The 13,302-nt window shown below is 36.1% G+C and overlaps 1 protein-coding gene across 1 annotated transcript; it reads right to left on the bottom strand.

Moving 5' to 3' along the window:
• Positions 1–5,408: 5,408 nt before the first annotated feature.
• On the bottom strand, positions 5,409–7,535 carry LOC113326190. Its single transcript, XM_026573964.1, has 6 exons — positions 7,527–7,535; positions 7,051–7,436; positions 6,878–6,974; positions 6,299–6,792; positions 6,092–6,176; positions 5,409–5,915 (listed from the first exon to the last, which is right to left on the bottom strand). The coding sequence occupies exons 1-6, from the start codon at positions 7,533–7,535 to the stop codon at positions 5,409–5,411; spliced, it is 1,578 nt and encodes a 525-aa protein (XP_026429749.1).
• Between the last annotated feature and the right edge of the window lie 5,767 nt (positions 7,536–13,302).

Here is a 13,302-nt window from a genome sequence, read left to right as displayed (position 1 = left end):
AGAAGAAGAAGATGAGAACATTGAGAAGTGACAGAGTTCTTCAGACTCTGAGAATTAGAGATTCACAGTTCTTCAGAGTTCACTTCTCATAGAATTAGAGAAACGAACGAAAGGGAATTATCTAGGTTTTTCTTTTTCTTATACCACGCGTAGAGAAGTTAGAACACGTATAGAGTATAGAAGTTGGGGAGACAGACACGTATATAGGACTCATGGGAGGGGCGACGCCACGTGTCTTCACAAGTTACCCAGGGCGGGTTGACGGTCTGAACCCGCGGTTTTAGCGGGACGGGCCGGGTTAACCCGTTTGTGCACGGGCCTGCAATTTACCAACCCTAACCCGGCTTGTTTAGAAACCAGACGAGTCGGGTTAGGGTTTTTACGGGCCGGGCCGGGTGAACCCGCGGGTTTTGGGCTTGTTTGCCAGCTCTAGCTGGAACCACTATGAAAGGAAAATGCCAGCGTTGGATACCCTAAATGACTTAGGTACCCTTTATACTCAAACTCAAGCAACAAGTTAAAAGAAAACAAAAAGCTGAGAGTAATTGGGGATAGAGGGAAAGTAATTGGGATAGAGAGAAAGGACAAAAACTGGATCCAAATATCAAATCAGGGTCACCTCTTATCTAAGTATTTTACATAATACGTAAGTTATCCCTCACTAATCAGGCTTAATGCTTAATTATAATTAGGAAAATCATAAAATTATTTGATAAATGATTAGTGTGTATTTTTATTTGTATTTGCGCGAGTGAGGTGAGAGTAGAAGGAGGGAAAAAAATTGAAAGGGCATTTTTTTGGGTAAAAATGGAGGATGATTGTACAAGCACTCCCAATATTCAGGTAAAGGTGCCAATGTGTTGAAAATTTGATTTTTTTTCTTTGAATCCACCATTGTTGCAGCTGAAATAGATCGGTGCCGGCATGGACGTAGTATGAACACACTGCCGGCATCAGCATTCCGGCATTGTATTCATACTGCGTCTATGCCGGCATTTGTTGGAAATTTTTATAAATGGTTGCCACTATCCGGGGGGCGTAGCCCCTCCCGGATGTGTTCGACCTATTGATAGGATGTTCTCGAGCATGCCAACACCATTTTTCGGCATAGTGTGTTGCTTAAATTTCTTTGCCGACACATGTTGTAAAGTACCAGAAAATGAAATTTTTTTCACTTGACTGCCGGCATTGATAGATTTCTATCGAGCATGCCAGCATTTAGTTACGGCATTGAATGTTAGTTACCAAGCATGCCGGCACTGCTTTCCGACATGGTCTTCATCAATTCCGGCATGGTCTTCATCACTTCCGGCGATGTAAAAAATAATATTTGGGACATGGTCTTCATCGCTACCGGCATGGTCTTCATCACTTTCGGCATGTTCTTCATCACTACCGCATGGTCTTCATCATTTCCCCCATGGTCTTTATCACAATCATCATGGTCTTCATCACTTCCGAATGTAAAAAAAAAAACGTTTTCAAAGTGAGGAGCCGACAGAGAAGGAGAAGAGAATTTGAAAGGAAGTGCGAAAAATTTAGAATTTGAAAGGGAATAGGGAATATTTAGGTTTCAAAGCCCTGACCCTAAAAGAGATTAATAAGAAGTGGAGATGGAAATGGGGGATATGATTTTTTTTTTTTTTTTTTTGATTTTAAGTTTTTTGATTTTTTTTTTTTGAGGCAAGGGTATTTTAATATTTTTGCACCCAAAAATATCTCTTAGCAAACACTATTAGTTGGGGGAAGTAATTTATATCCCCCAATTCGTTCAAGTATCCCCAATTGCCGTTCTATCTAAACTAAGTTCGTCCAACTAGCAAACTATGCAACTGACAAAAATCAAGCGAATATCTTTTCGACAATAATACGGGACTATGTAATTCCTCCTTTTCTTAACTAAATTATACAAAGTGGCTTTATAAGTACTAGATACACACGTGTAATAATGATGTAGTTCTTTTACATTATGTTTCATGCTTCAATAAAAAGAAAAAAAGGATTTCGTCCATTTTTGAATAAACTCGTCTAGTTTTCTCTTAATTTTTCTTTCTTTCAAATGTCGCCCCCAACCTCCATCCCCAAAAAAAACGTATCTGTAGTGTGGAAGGGTTTTTTCAGATCTCTAACGCTGTAGAAAAAAAGGTATATTCTTATTTTAGTTTGTAAAAAGTGGAGAAAAACAATAAAAACTAAAAGTCACTAGTTTTAAAGACAAATAAATTATAACAGGAAATTTTGGAAATTGTTGGTTTTGGGTGAAGTCATGAATAGGTATTGGTTATGTTTAGAATAAAAAGAGAAAAATAAAGACAAGATAAATAGTTTTGAACGAATAATCTTCTGATTGAATTCTTTAGTACAATTTACATGATAGTTATCTGTTTTACCTACAAAGATCCTAGAGTTCTTAAATTCTTATACAAGTGTTTGCTAGTTTACATAATTTCCTGGAATACAACAAATTCCATGTATAGCAAACTTAGAGTTTGTACGTAACTGCCAGCTTGAACATTGCGGTATCTCAATACCCTCTCGCAAGCGTAACAGGTCATCAAGAACCGCTAGCTTGGATATCAATAAAGAAAAACGATCTTTGGGAAGTGCCTTTGTAAATATATCCGCTATCTGATCTTTAGAGGAAATGAATCGAACGTCAAGTTTTTTAGAAGCAACTTGATCACGGACGAAGTGATAATCAATCTCTATATGCTTCGTTCGTGCATGAAAGACTGGATTAACAGTAAGATAGGTTTCACCTAGATTGTCACACCATAAAACAGGTGGAGATGCAGTAGACATTTGAAGTTCCGAAAGAAGAGAACGAATCCACATAATTTAAGCTGTAGCAATGGCAAGTCCCCGATACTCAGCTTCAGTGCTAGAACGAGACACTGTTTTTTGTTTACGGGCACTCCAAGAAATAATATTACCACCTAAATAAATGCAATATCCACTAGTAGAACGACGATCATCTAGGAAACCTGCCCAGTCGGAGTCAGTGTAAGCTGTGATTGACAACTGCAAGTTATACGCTGGCTTGAGAGAAATTCCATATGTAGATGTATTCTTGAGTTAGCGTAATATACGCTTAACCAATGTCCAATAAAATTCAGTTGGGGCATGCATAAATTGGCAGGCTTTATTTACGGCATAAGCTAGATCTGGACGAGTGAACGTCAAGTATTGTAATGCACCCACAATACTTCTTTATTCAGTAGCATCTTTTAATAATGTTCTACGATCAGAAGACACGTCTAAAGTGGTACTAAGTGGAGTTTGGATAGGTTTAACACCATCCATTTTTGCTCGAATAAGAAGATCATGACCATATCTTTTCGGGTATTAGAATATGGGCATCCAACTCAAAATAAATTGGAGATGAGTGGAGAGGCCCTAAGAGATTATAAACCACATGATCTTAAATAACCCAACAATATGAGACTAATAATCTCAACACGCCCCCTCACGTGTAGCCTCCTTGGGTCTAACACGTGGACAAATAAATCGGGTGATGCGGAGTAAAGGTACGGTCAAACAACTCGGCACAAATAGCTTGCTCTGATACCAAGTCAAGAATAGGTATTTGTTAGGTTTAAAATATAAAGAGAAGAATAAAGAGAAGAGAAATAGTTTTGAAAGAATAATATTTTGATTGAATTATTCAATACAATTTACATAATAGTTCTCTGTTTTTGTATACAAAGATCCTAGAGTTCTTAACTTATAATACAAGTGTTTCCTAGTTTACACAGTTTCCTGGAATACAACAAATTCCATGTCTAACAAACTTAGAGTTTGTACGTAACTGCTAGTTTGAACATTATCTCAATAGATGACATTAGAGACAACTCTCTGCAACTGGCATTGTAAGTGCCCCAAACCCCAAATAAACTTTCCATAAAAGAAAAAGTACACTTATTTTAATGTCGAAAAGATTGAAATATCAAAAACTAAAAGTCGGCTACTTTTATGAAAATGCAAGAATATTCTCCTTAGAGCATCTCTTATAGAGGGTGTTTTTTTTTGTTTTTCATGATATATAAGATTTAGATCTCCGATTAATATAAATCCATTTCCAACGGTGGATCCTATAAACTATGAGGGATGGAAAAACAAATATGAAAGTGTTAAAGAAAGTGTTATCTATACCTCCACGTCAAATATTTTATTTATTAAGTAATTAGTTAAATTAAAATATAAACGATTAATATTTTATCACATAAAATATTTTAAAGATTAAATCCTTCACCATTGAAGATAGTTTTTTAACTAAGTACTATTTTTAATATATGTGTAAATTCTCCTACATGTAAGTCTTAATAAGATTTCAACGTAGGATTTTTTACACCCTCTATTGGAGATGCTCTTAGTTACTAGCTATTGACGTGGCTTACTTTTATGTTTTCAAATAACAAGTAAATTTAGAGGTTTAGTTAAAACGTCTTTTATGTTTTCAAATAAAACTAACGTAGGATTTTTTACACCCATTATTAGAGATGCTCTTCGTTACTTGCTATTGAGGTGCTTAAATTTTATGTTTTCAAATAACAAGTAACTTGAGGGGTTTATTTTGAACTTTTTCATGTTTTTGCAAAATCAACATCTTCTATCTGATAATCAGCACAACATCATCTCGGGAGATAGCATTTGGAAATAAAAATAACGGATTAGTGTTGGAAAAAGAATTAAAGAAACAATTAAATTCATAGACCAAGCTCAAAAACTAAGAACGTTACTGCCATTTTTTTTTAGAGTTGAACTAGATCATAGACAAACTATAACTAAAGAACTCCTTATCATTCACCAAGGAAAACCCCAATCACATTCACCAAGGAAAACCCCAAGGAAAACCACAGTCTTGGGTTTCAAAAAAAAAAGGGCTTTTCACAAAAATAGGCCCGTTCTTTTGGTGCTTTTCATTTCTAGGCCACTTTTTTTATTTATTGCTAGACTAGGCAAGTTTTGACCAAAAGTGATGGATGGAAAATTAGCACCGTTAGGTGCACTTAAAAAGACCTAAAAGTCCTTTGAATCGGTTATTTCGACCCAACCAGCTACTATGACTCTTTCGTCATCACCCAGTGCGTACGTGGCACTGTGGAAGGCCCACGTGACAGTTACGTGGCACTCTTATCTTCTTCTCCATAAATCATAAATGAACGTCTCCACAACCACATACTTCTGCTTCTCTTCATTTTCAGAACTGAAAAATGGGTGGTGGTATGAATGATAATGTAGCCTGCAACAATTTTATAATAAAATTTCTCCCATTTCAGAACTTGCATTGTCTTACAAAAGCATCCATTCATCCATTCACAAAAGATAACCAAAATGAAACATAAATAGTATCAACCATATTGTTCAGATCCAGTCACAGAACAAAAACAAAAGAGACAACCAACCCATCAGACTTTCATGTACTTCTTTGGTTTCTTCTTTCCCTTTGGATCTGCAACTGTGAAGGTGACTTTGTTGTTGACAGATCCAACATGTTGATTAGTCTGATTGAAAGCAGGTTGAGAAGAAGCCTTTCTCTTTCTCCCTTTTGCAGCACCTTGTTTAGAAGATTCTGAATTGTTTTGGTTCTTCATTCCATCCTTAGCAGTAGTAGATGCACCTGCAGAAGCACTAACAACCGGTTTCTTTCTATTGTACTTCCTTTTTGGTGGTTCAGGGACATGAGTAGATGATGTTGAGCCATCAACACAGGTTCTAGGTTTTTCTCCCTTTGGATTCTTTCCAACCTCTCCACCAGCACAAGTTATTGCATAGTGACCATAAACTCCACACTTCTTACACTTTCTCATTTTCTTCACACTTCCAGCTTCATCATAAGAAGGAATCCTCTTCTTTCTTGGCCTTCCAGTTTTTCTTATGATAACAGGAGGATTAATGAACTCTACCAGTATATTCTACACAAGAGAGGAAGAAAGAGAATATTTGTTAAGATAGATATGAAACCCTTAAAGGTTGTGTATTATATAAAGCATGTATGAAACTCTAAAAGAATCCAAGAATCTTTGTTATTATTAAATATTTATTGCACAATAATCAATATATTTTTATTTAATAAAACTAGTGGTCTTACCCAGTCAATTTCAGCTGACAGTGGTTCAAACTCTGGAGAATATGTCTTTTTATAGTATTCCACACTGTATACATGGTCACAGTAGCTACAACATGAAATCAGGGAAGCATATCCACAAATTATCAGTTTACAATCAAGCTTGAGCAAGGAAAAACAAAGGGAATATAACAAATCAAAACATTGGAGTGAAAAGAGATTGTGACTTACTCAACCCAGTTTGGTCTCAATGGTGTTAAAGCAACTATAGCATGTTGACAGTGAAATCCCCTCAGCTCCCACTGCAAACAACTACAACTCTTTTTGGAAAGATCCACAACAAACACAGCATCATGAACACTCCTGACCTCATACACCCTTCCCCTTACAGCTCCAGTTAACTCAAACAGATGATTTAAGTCCTGCATCTTTGTAATCAACTTCATTGTCTTTGGAACTATCTCACCATCCTGCCAGTTTTCACTTTTATTCCTCCTCTTGAAGAAAAGACTCGTCACCAGTTTATTATACATTTGTGCAAGTGTAATGATTGGCTTATCTCTAAAGGGCTTGGCCATGTTGTTGAAAGACTCTGAGAAATTATTGTTGATGTGCTCACACTTGCTGTCATTTGAGAAATGAGACCTATACCAGCTTTCAGGTTTTTGATCTATGAGATACAGTGCAGCTTTTTCATCCTCAGCAAATAATTTATCCATGTGTTGCTAAAAACAAAAATGACATAAATAGTATCAAACTCATGTATGTAATACTTGAAATTACATTATATTGTTTGAGAAATGAGCATACCTGATAGTGTCTCTTCTTGTAACATTTGGCAGCATTCCAGAAATGAGCATGTAAGATGTATGACTTGAAATACTTCTTGAAATTCTTCATCAAATGTCTGTCAATTTGTCAATAAGAAACATTTAGTCATTGAACTTATATTATTAGGAAATATTAAGGATATAAAAGTTAACCTGAAACATAATCTGTGCTCATCCAAGCAGAAGTATTTGTCACAAGCTTCACTAATCCCCTTATGCTTGTCTGATATAATGGTGAAATGCAAGTCTTGACCCAGTATAGCTTTCAAGTCTTTGAGAAAAATCTTCCAGTTCTCAATGGTTTCATTCCTACACACCACTATACCAAGAGGTACTAAACCATTCTGACCATCTAGACCTGTTGCAACCAGTAACACACCACCATACTTCCCATACAAATGGCAAGCATCCAATCCAATGATTTTCCTACATCCAGCCAAGAATCCTTCTATAGCAGGCTTGAAGCAGAGTGTCATTGACAAGAATGTGTTGTCTGTGCTTCCATATGAGAAACTAGCTACACTACCAGGCATTTTTTCCTGCAATTACAACAAAGTAATGTTAATGCCATATAATTGGTAATATTAAGACAAACATTAACAAACAAACAACAAAACAATTAATGTTACCTTCACCATTTCACAGAATGCAGGAATTTTCTTTTACTGCTCCTCATAGCTGCCATGAAGTTTCTGCAACACAATATTTCTTGCTCTCCATGTTGTATGGTACTTAATGTTCACTTTAATTGTTTTGTTGAACTCATTTGTCAATGACTCAGGATCAGGGATTTTGTTTTTTCTACCTTGAGTCTCCAACCTATGCATGTACCAGTCAGCTACAAATTCTGGATTTGCACATCTGTTCTCCCCTTTAACATTTCCATTGCATGTGTGCTTCACATTCCAACTTCTCAGAGTAAATGTAGTTCCTTCACCCTTCAAAACTCTTTCATAAATGAACATAGGACACTTGGTCTTCTCATGATGAATGCACTTCACCCTAATCTTGTAGTTTTTTGAATCTTTAAACTTGACCTGATGTCTATGCTTCACACAGTAGGCCCTCAAATGCTTCTTGAAAGCATTCTTGCTGACAAACTTGCTTCCTTTCACTAGGTTGTAAGGATCCACTTGTTCAAAAGTAATTCCCTCATGGAACATCTCCTCATCTTCCTCATCCTTCAAATGTTGTGCATGCTCTTCTTCAAACTGTGTGTTATCACGAGGCTTTGAACATTTAGGCTTTGAACAATTAGGCCCATCAGTCTTGTTGCTTTATGATACTATAAGTTCAAGCCCATCATTCTTGTTGGTTTCTGATACAAATTCCCAAAAACAAATGACTCAGTTAGAGCCCTTCAAACAAGGGGAAAATGTGCATAACCAGTTATGCAGATGCATAACAAGTTATGCAGATGCATAACAAGTTATGCAGTACAAAAAAAAAGTGCATAACTAGTTATGCAGTACAAAAAAAATGTGCATAACTAGTTATGCAGTACAAAAAAATGTGCATAACAAGTTATGCAGTACAAAAAAAAAGTGCATAACCAGTTATGCAGATGCATCAAAGGTTATGCTTATCATAAATCACTGCAGATGAAAAAAAAATATGCATAACTAGTTATGCAGTACAAAAAAATGTGCATAACAAGTTATGCAGTAAAAAAAAATGTAGTTTTCACTTCAAACAAACATAACAAACAAACAAAGAATAAGAAAAACAAAAGACTACAAAACAAATGACAGCTTACCTTCTTCTTCTCTGTCAGAGACCAAGTCCCCATAATGGTCCTCTACAAAACCACAGAGATAAGGGCATTAGTACTAAATAAATTAAAGGATTATACAATCAAACACATCAAAGTTTAAAAAGAGACAGAAGCAATCACATATCTTCCTTGTCATTCCCAACCTCCACCTCCCCAAAGTATGGATCACCAGCATCACTATCAACATTATCATCATCACTTGCAGCATCATTATCAACATTATCACCATCACTTGCAGCATCATTATCAACATTATCACCATCACTTCTCTCACTTGCAGTACCATCTGAAAGATACCCATTCTCAACTTTTTGTAGAAACTTATTGTAACTCTTGATATCTTTCTCTTCACTGTCATTGTCATTCATCTTCAGGACATCCTCATCATCAGGGTTACATTCATCTTCTTCTACATTTTTCAAGTGCATGACATACTCATCACTTTTCTTGTACTCTTGGGCAACTGCAAACAAATCTTCCACCACTTCTTCCTGTGTTGTAGCTTCAACCCAAAAGTCATGATTGAAATAATCATCTAATCTAGGTATCTCATTACCTTGTTCAGCTCCACTAGCCTCCAAAACAGGATTACTCTCAGCTACACTTGCTTGTGTTTGTTGAGTAAACTGTGGAATATAAACATCTCCATCATCATTCTCAGCTACACTTGCTTGTGTTTGTTGAGTAAGCTGTGGAACTGATACACCTCTATCATCAAAATATTCATCAGAAACATCTTCTTCACTACCAGCTAAATCAACAAACACTTTAGTAGGATTCTTCTTCTTCATCCTTGGTATTCTTTGACTTCTTCTAACTGACTTGCCATGCCATCTCTTAGGTGATGAACCACTAGTAAAAACTGGTTTAGGTGGAGTCTTAGAGACTGGCTTCTTTGGAGTCACATTCTTTTTGGGTGTCATTTGTGGTGGAGGAGGCTGTGAATCTGCAGTAACCTGAGATAAATCTATCTCACCATTCTCATCTAGTGGCATCACTTGCAAATACAATGTAATCCAACCATGTTCATCTTCAATTTCATTTTCCCAGAAAAACCAAAATTCTACATCATTAATGATGTTTGATGGTAGGCATGGATCAACAAACCATAGAAGGTCCAATGTCTCCCTGCTGGTTAATCTCAACATAGGACTAATCCTAGACTTTAACTGATTTATACCCATATCTTCTCTGGACAAACTCTTAAACTCAAAACACATAGTACTGTTGATTAGATCCTTCACCTTAATATTTTTGGTTGGAAATATGTCCTGTTGAACCTCTTTAACCACGTTAACCACTTGCTTTCTACAATTAAGAACAACAAAATATATATCAGACAAATTTATGGAAAACCCATCTCAGAAAAATTCTAGAACCATAAAAACCCTAGAAATCAATTATCACACAAACCATAAAAAACCCTAGAAATCAATTTCAGTTAATCATTATCAGCAGAACCCAATTTTGAAATTAAGAAACCCTAGAAATTTATCAGTAGAACTTCATTATCAGCAGAACAAATTCGAACTTCATAAAAATTCTATAAACATAGAAAACCCTAGAAATTCGACAAACCCAAATAAATCAACCTTACAAACAAAACCCATAATAAGTTCATCACTGAAACGTTAAAATCAACCGAGAAACCTCAAAAAACAGATTAGTGTTTTTTGTTACCTCTCTGTAAAACGCTTCTTCCTTCTCGTCATCTTCACCAGCAGGAAATCTTCAATTTGTTCTTCGAATCTCAACTAACAAAACACCGTTTCACTGATTTATCTAAAAACCCTCTCTGAAGAACAAAAGAGAAGAAGAAACTAAATGAATCGATTTCTCAATCCAAGAATCTTCTGTTATTCCTTACACCTTCCCGCGCTGTCGATAATAACAATGAAGAACTATCTTGGCCGTTCAATTCATCCTCGAGATTTCGTGTTACTTAGATTTGGCTCTCAGATAGCAACACGTGGAAATCTTATCGAGACAGGTGGACATCTAAACGTGTGTGACTGACACACACGTGTGAAGGACATTTCAGTAATCTTACCACATGTATGAGATCTCCCTATATGATATTTTGGCGATATATTGACAAGTCAACGCGATAAATTTACCGAGATGGTTAAAGTGGATGGAATCCGTTTAACTTGCCTAGTTTTGCAAGAAATAAAAAAAGTGGCCTAGAAATGAAAGTGAGAGTCCAGACGAGGCCTACTTCTACATATAATCCAAAAAAAAAACAAACTAAATTTCATTTTAATAAAAATTTTAAGTGTCAGAATCAAAACAATCTAATTCTTGTCCTTACAATCAAAGTGCTCATGCCACTCCACTATTAACAAATCCGAAATGTGTTATTTTAAAACAAGATAAAATCTCTCTCATTAAATTTTTTGGTATTCAGTTTTGATTTAATTCATAATTTTAGCTTGCTGCACTGCACCCTCTGAAGCCTCAATGATAAGGGTTCTTTCAATTATTTTTCGGAAATCGGCGAAATGTGCACTGCCTGTTGCTGGGTCACAAGCCCATAATACTGGGCAGTCCAGACAGGTCTTATTAAGAACGATTTTTTGGGCACTACTCAAAAAAGGTGGGGACTACTTTGTGGTACAAATGTCCATCCTATATTATAAGAGGTGTCCTAAAAGATTAGGGAAGACTAATTTGTCCTTATTTTAATTAAGATTATAACTAACCCAAATAACTCACTAATCTAACCCACTACCCACTAATCTAGCCCACTAATTAAAACCTAAATTAAAAGAAACAAAATCGATTTCATTTTCTTTTCTTTTCTTTTCTTCTTCATCTTCATCTTCTTCTCCTCTTTTCCTCTTCTTCGTCAACATCGACGTGTTGTCGATTCGAAAAAATTTCATCGTCGATTAATCAATCTTCATAAGCAATGTGTACCAAGCAAACACCCAGACTTCCAGGATTGAGTCCGGGACTCCCACATATAGTGAATCTCGCTCCCAAAAGAATTGCTAAAATTTAAAGAACTTGAAGCACCGTTGATAGGAAAAATCAATCATCCAACCGCAACAAAGAAGTATGATTCAAGTGAAATGCAAATCCGCGGGTGATTTCCTTCATACCCATTCTTTTCAATTCGTTATTTGTTGAAGAAATCGATTAGAAATCATCAAAACCCATTGAAAATGGTAGTTACAGTAGATAGTTCGGCTAGGAGAAATTTGTGTGTAACCCTAGAATTGCTAACCGAACTCCTAAAAATAAGAACAGTTCGGTGTGCTAGCGAAAAATAAACTAATATCTGTTTACTGAACTATATAGTTCGATATGCTCACAAAAAAATCTCTTGTAACCGAACTCAATTTTTCCTTTGAAAGAATGAGTTCGGTTTTGTCGATAATTTCTCTTGGTAACGGAACTTTTGAAATAGTTAATTCGGTGTGCTCGCATAAAAAACCCTCGTAACCGAACTCAATTTTTCAAAAGTTAAGAATGAGTTCGCTTTTGTCGTTAATTTTTTTGGCTAACCGAACTTTTGAAATATTTAGTTCGGTTTCCTCGCAGTTTTTTTCAGGTAACCAAACTATGGTCTGTTAACTTCGAGTGTTGTGTTTAATTTATTCTTTAGTTCTATTTTATTTGATAACACAATATTCTCTTCCGTTTAGCTAATACTTTGGTTTTTGTTCTTTAGGAACAAAGGAAAAATATTGAGATAACAACTAGATGAGGATTTGAAAACTCCCACCCCTCGTGGAGAAAAATATTTAGATTTACGAAAGTGTGGTGACACAAATGCTAAACATGGAGGGGGCTTGTTACCGGAAGTCAACCAAGAGAATGCTCGTGATGTAATTCAAGATGTCAATGAAGAGGTGATGGAGAATGTAATTGATAATGTTATTGAAGAAGAGAATGATGATGAAGAAGAGAATGATGATGAAGAGGTTGAACAACAAAGAGAAGACGTTGAAAATGTAGAGGAAGAAGAACTAGGATCCGGCAGAGAAGGAGAAGGACAAGAGGAGGAAGACGATGGAGAGGAGGAAGATGATGAAGAGGAGGAAGAGACTGATGATGAAGAATAGAAATAAATTGTTCCTGCTAAAGAGAAAAAGAAGCTGAAGCCGCCTAGCAAAAGATAATCACACATTCCCCCTGATAATTTGTGTTTGGATCCAGTGGACCCAACTTATGGTACTCCAAATGATGGAGGGGCAACATTGTTTGGCTACAAACACTTATGGGATGCGAAGATCTATGCGACAAAGGTATCCTTTAAGTTCATAGTGTTAAGAACTTTTCGTATTAGTATTATTTTTCAAGTATTAATAGTGTTATGTTCTTTTCGTAGGATCATAATGATGCAGTTCGTATTATTAAACGTCAAAAGGAGGCCAAATGGGATCTTTCTTTGGAGTGTGACGAGTTTGTAGCGAAGGTTAAAGAATGTGTGCTATACCGAGCTATTCAGTTAGCACATGTGGAATTTGACGTTGTTGCCGTATCCGCATTTCTCGGGAGGCATTATCCCGAGATATATACAATGCATCTTCCATTCGACGAGATGGGAATTACTCCCGATGATTGTCGTAATATCACCGGCTCACCGGTGGAAGGCAAATGTCTTAGAGAAGGCTACAACCCCT

This window comes from Papaver somniferum, unplaced genomic scaffold (assembly GCF_003573695.1).
Source record: "Papaver somniferum cultivar HN1 unplaced genomic scaffold, ASM357369v1 unplaced-scaffold_10, whole genome shotgun sequence".
Lineage (NCBI taxonomy): Eukaryota > Viridiplantae > Streptophyta > Magnoliopsida > Ranunculales > Papaveraceae > Papaver > Papaver somniferum.
This window is presented reverse-complemented; position numbering and strand designations above follow the sequence as displayed.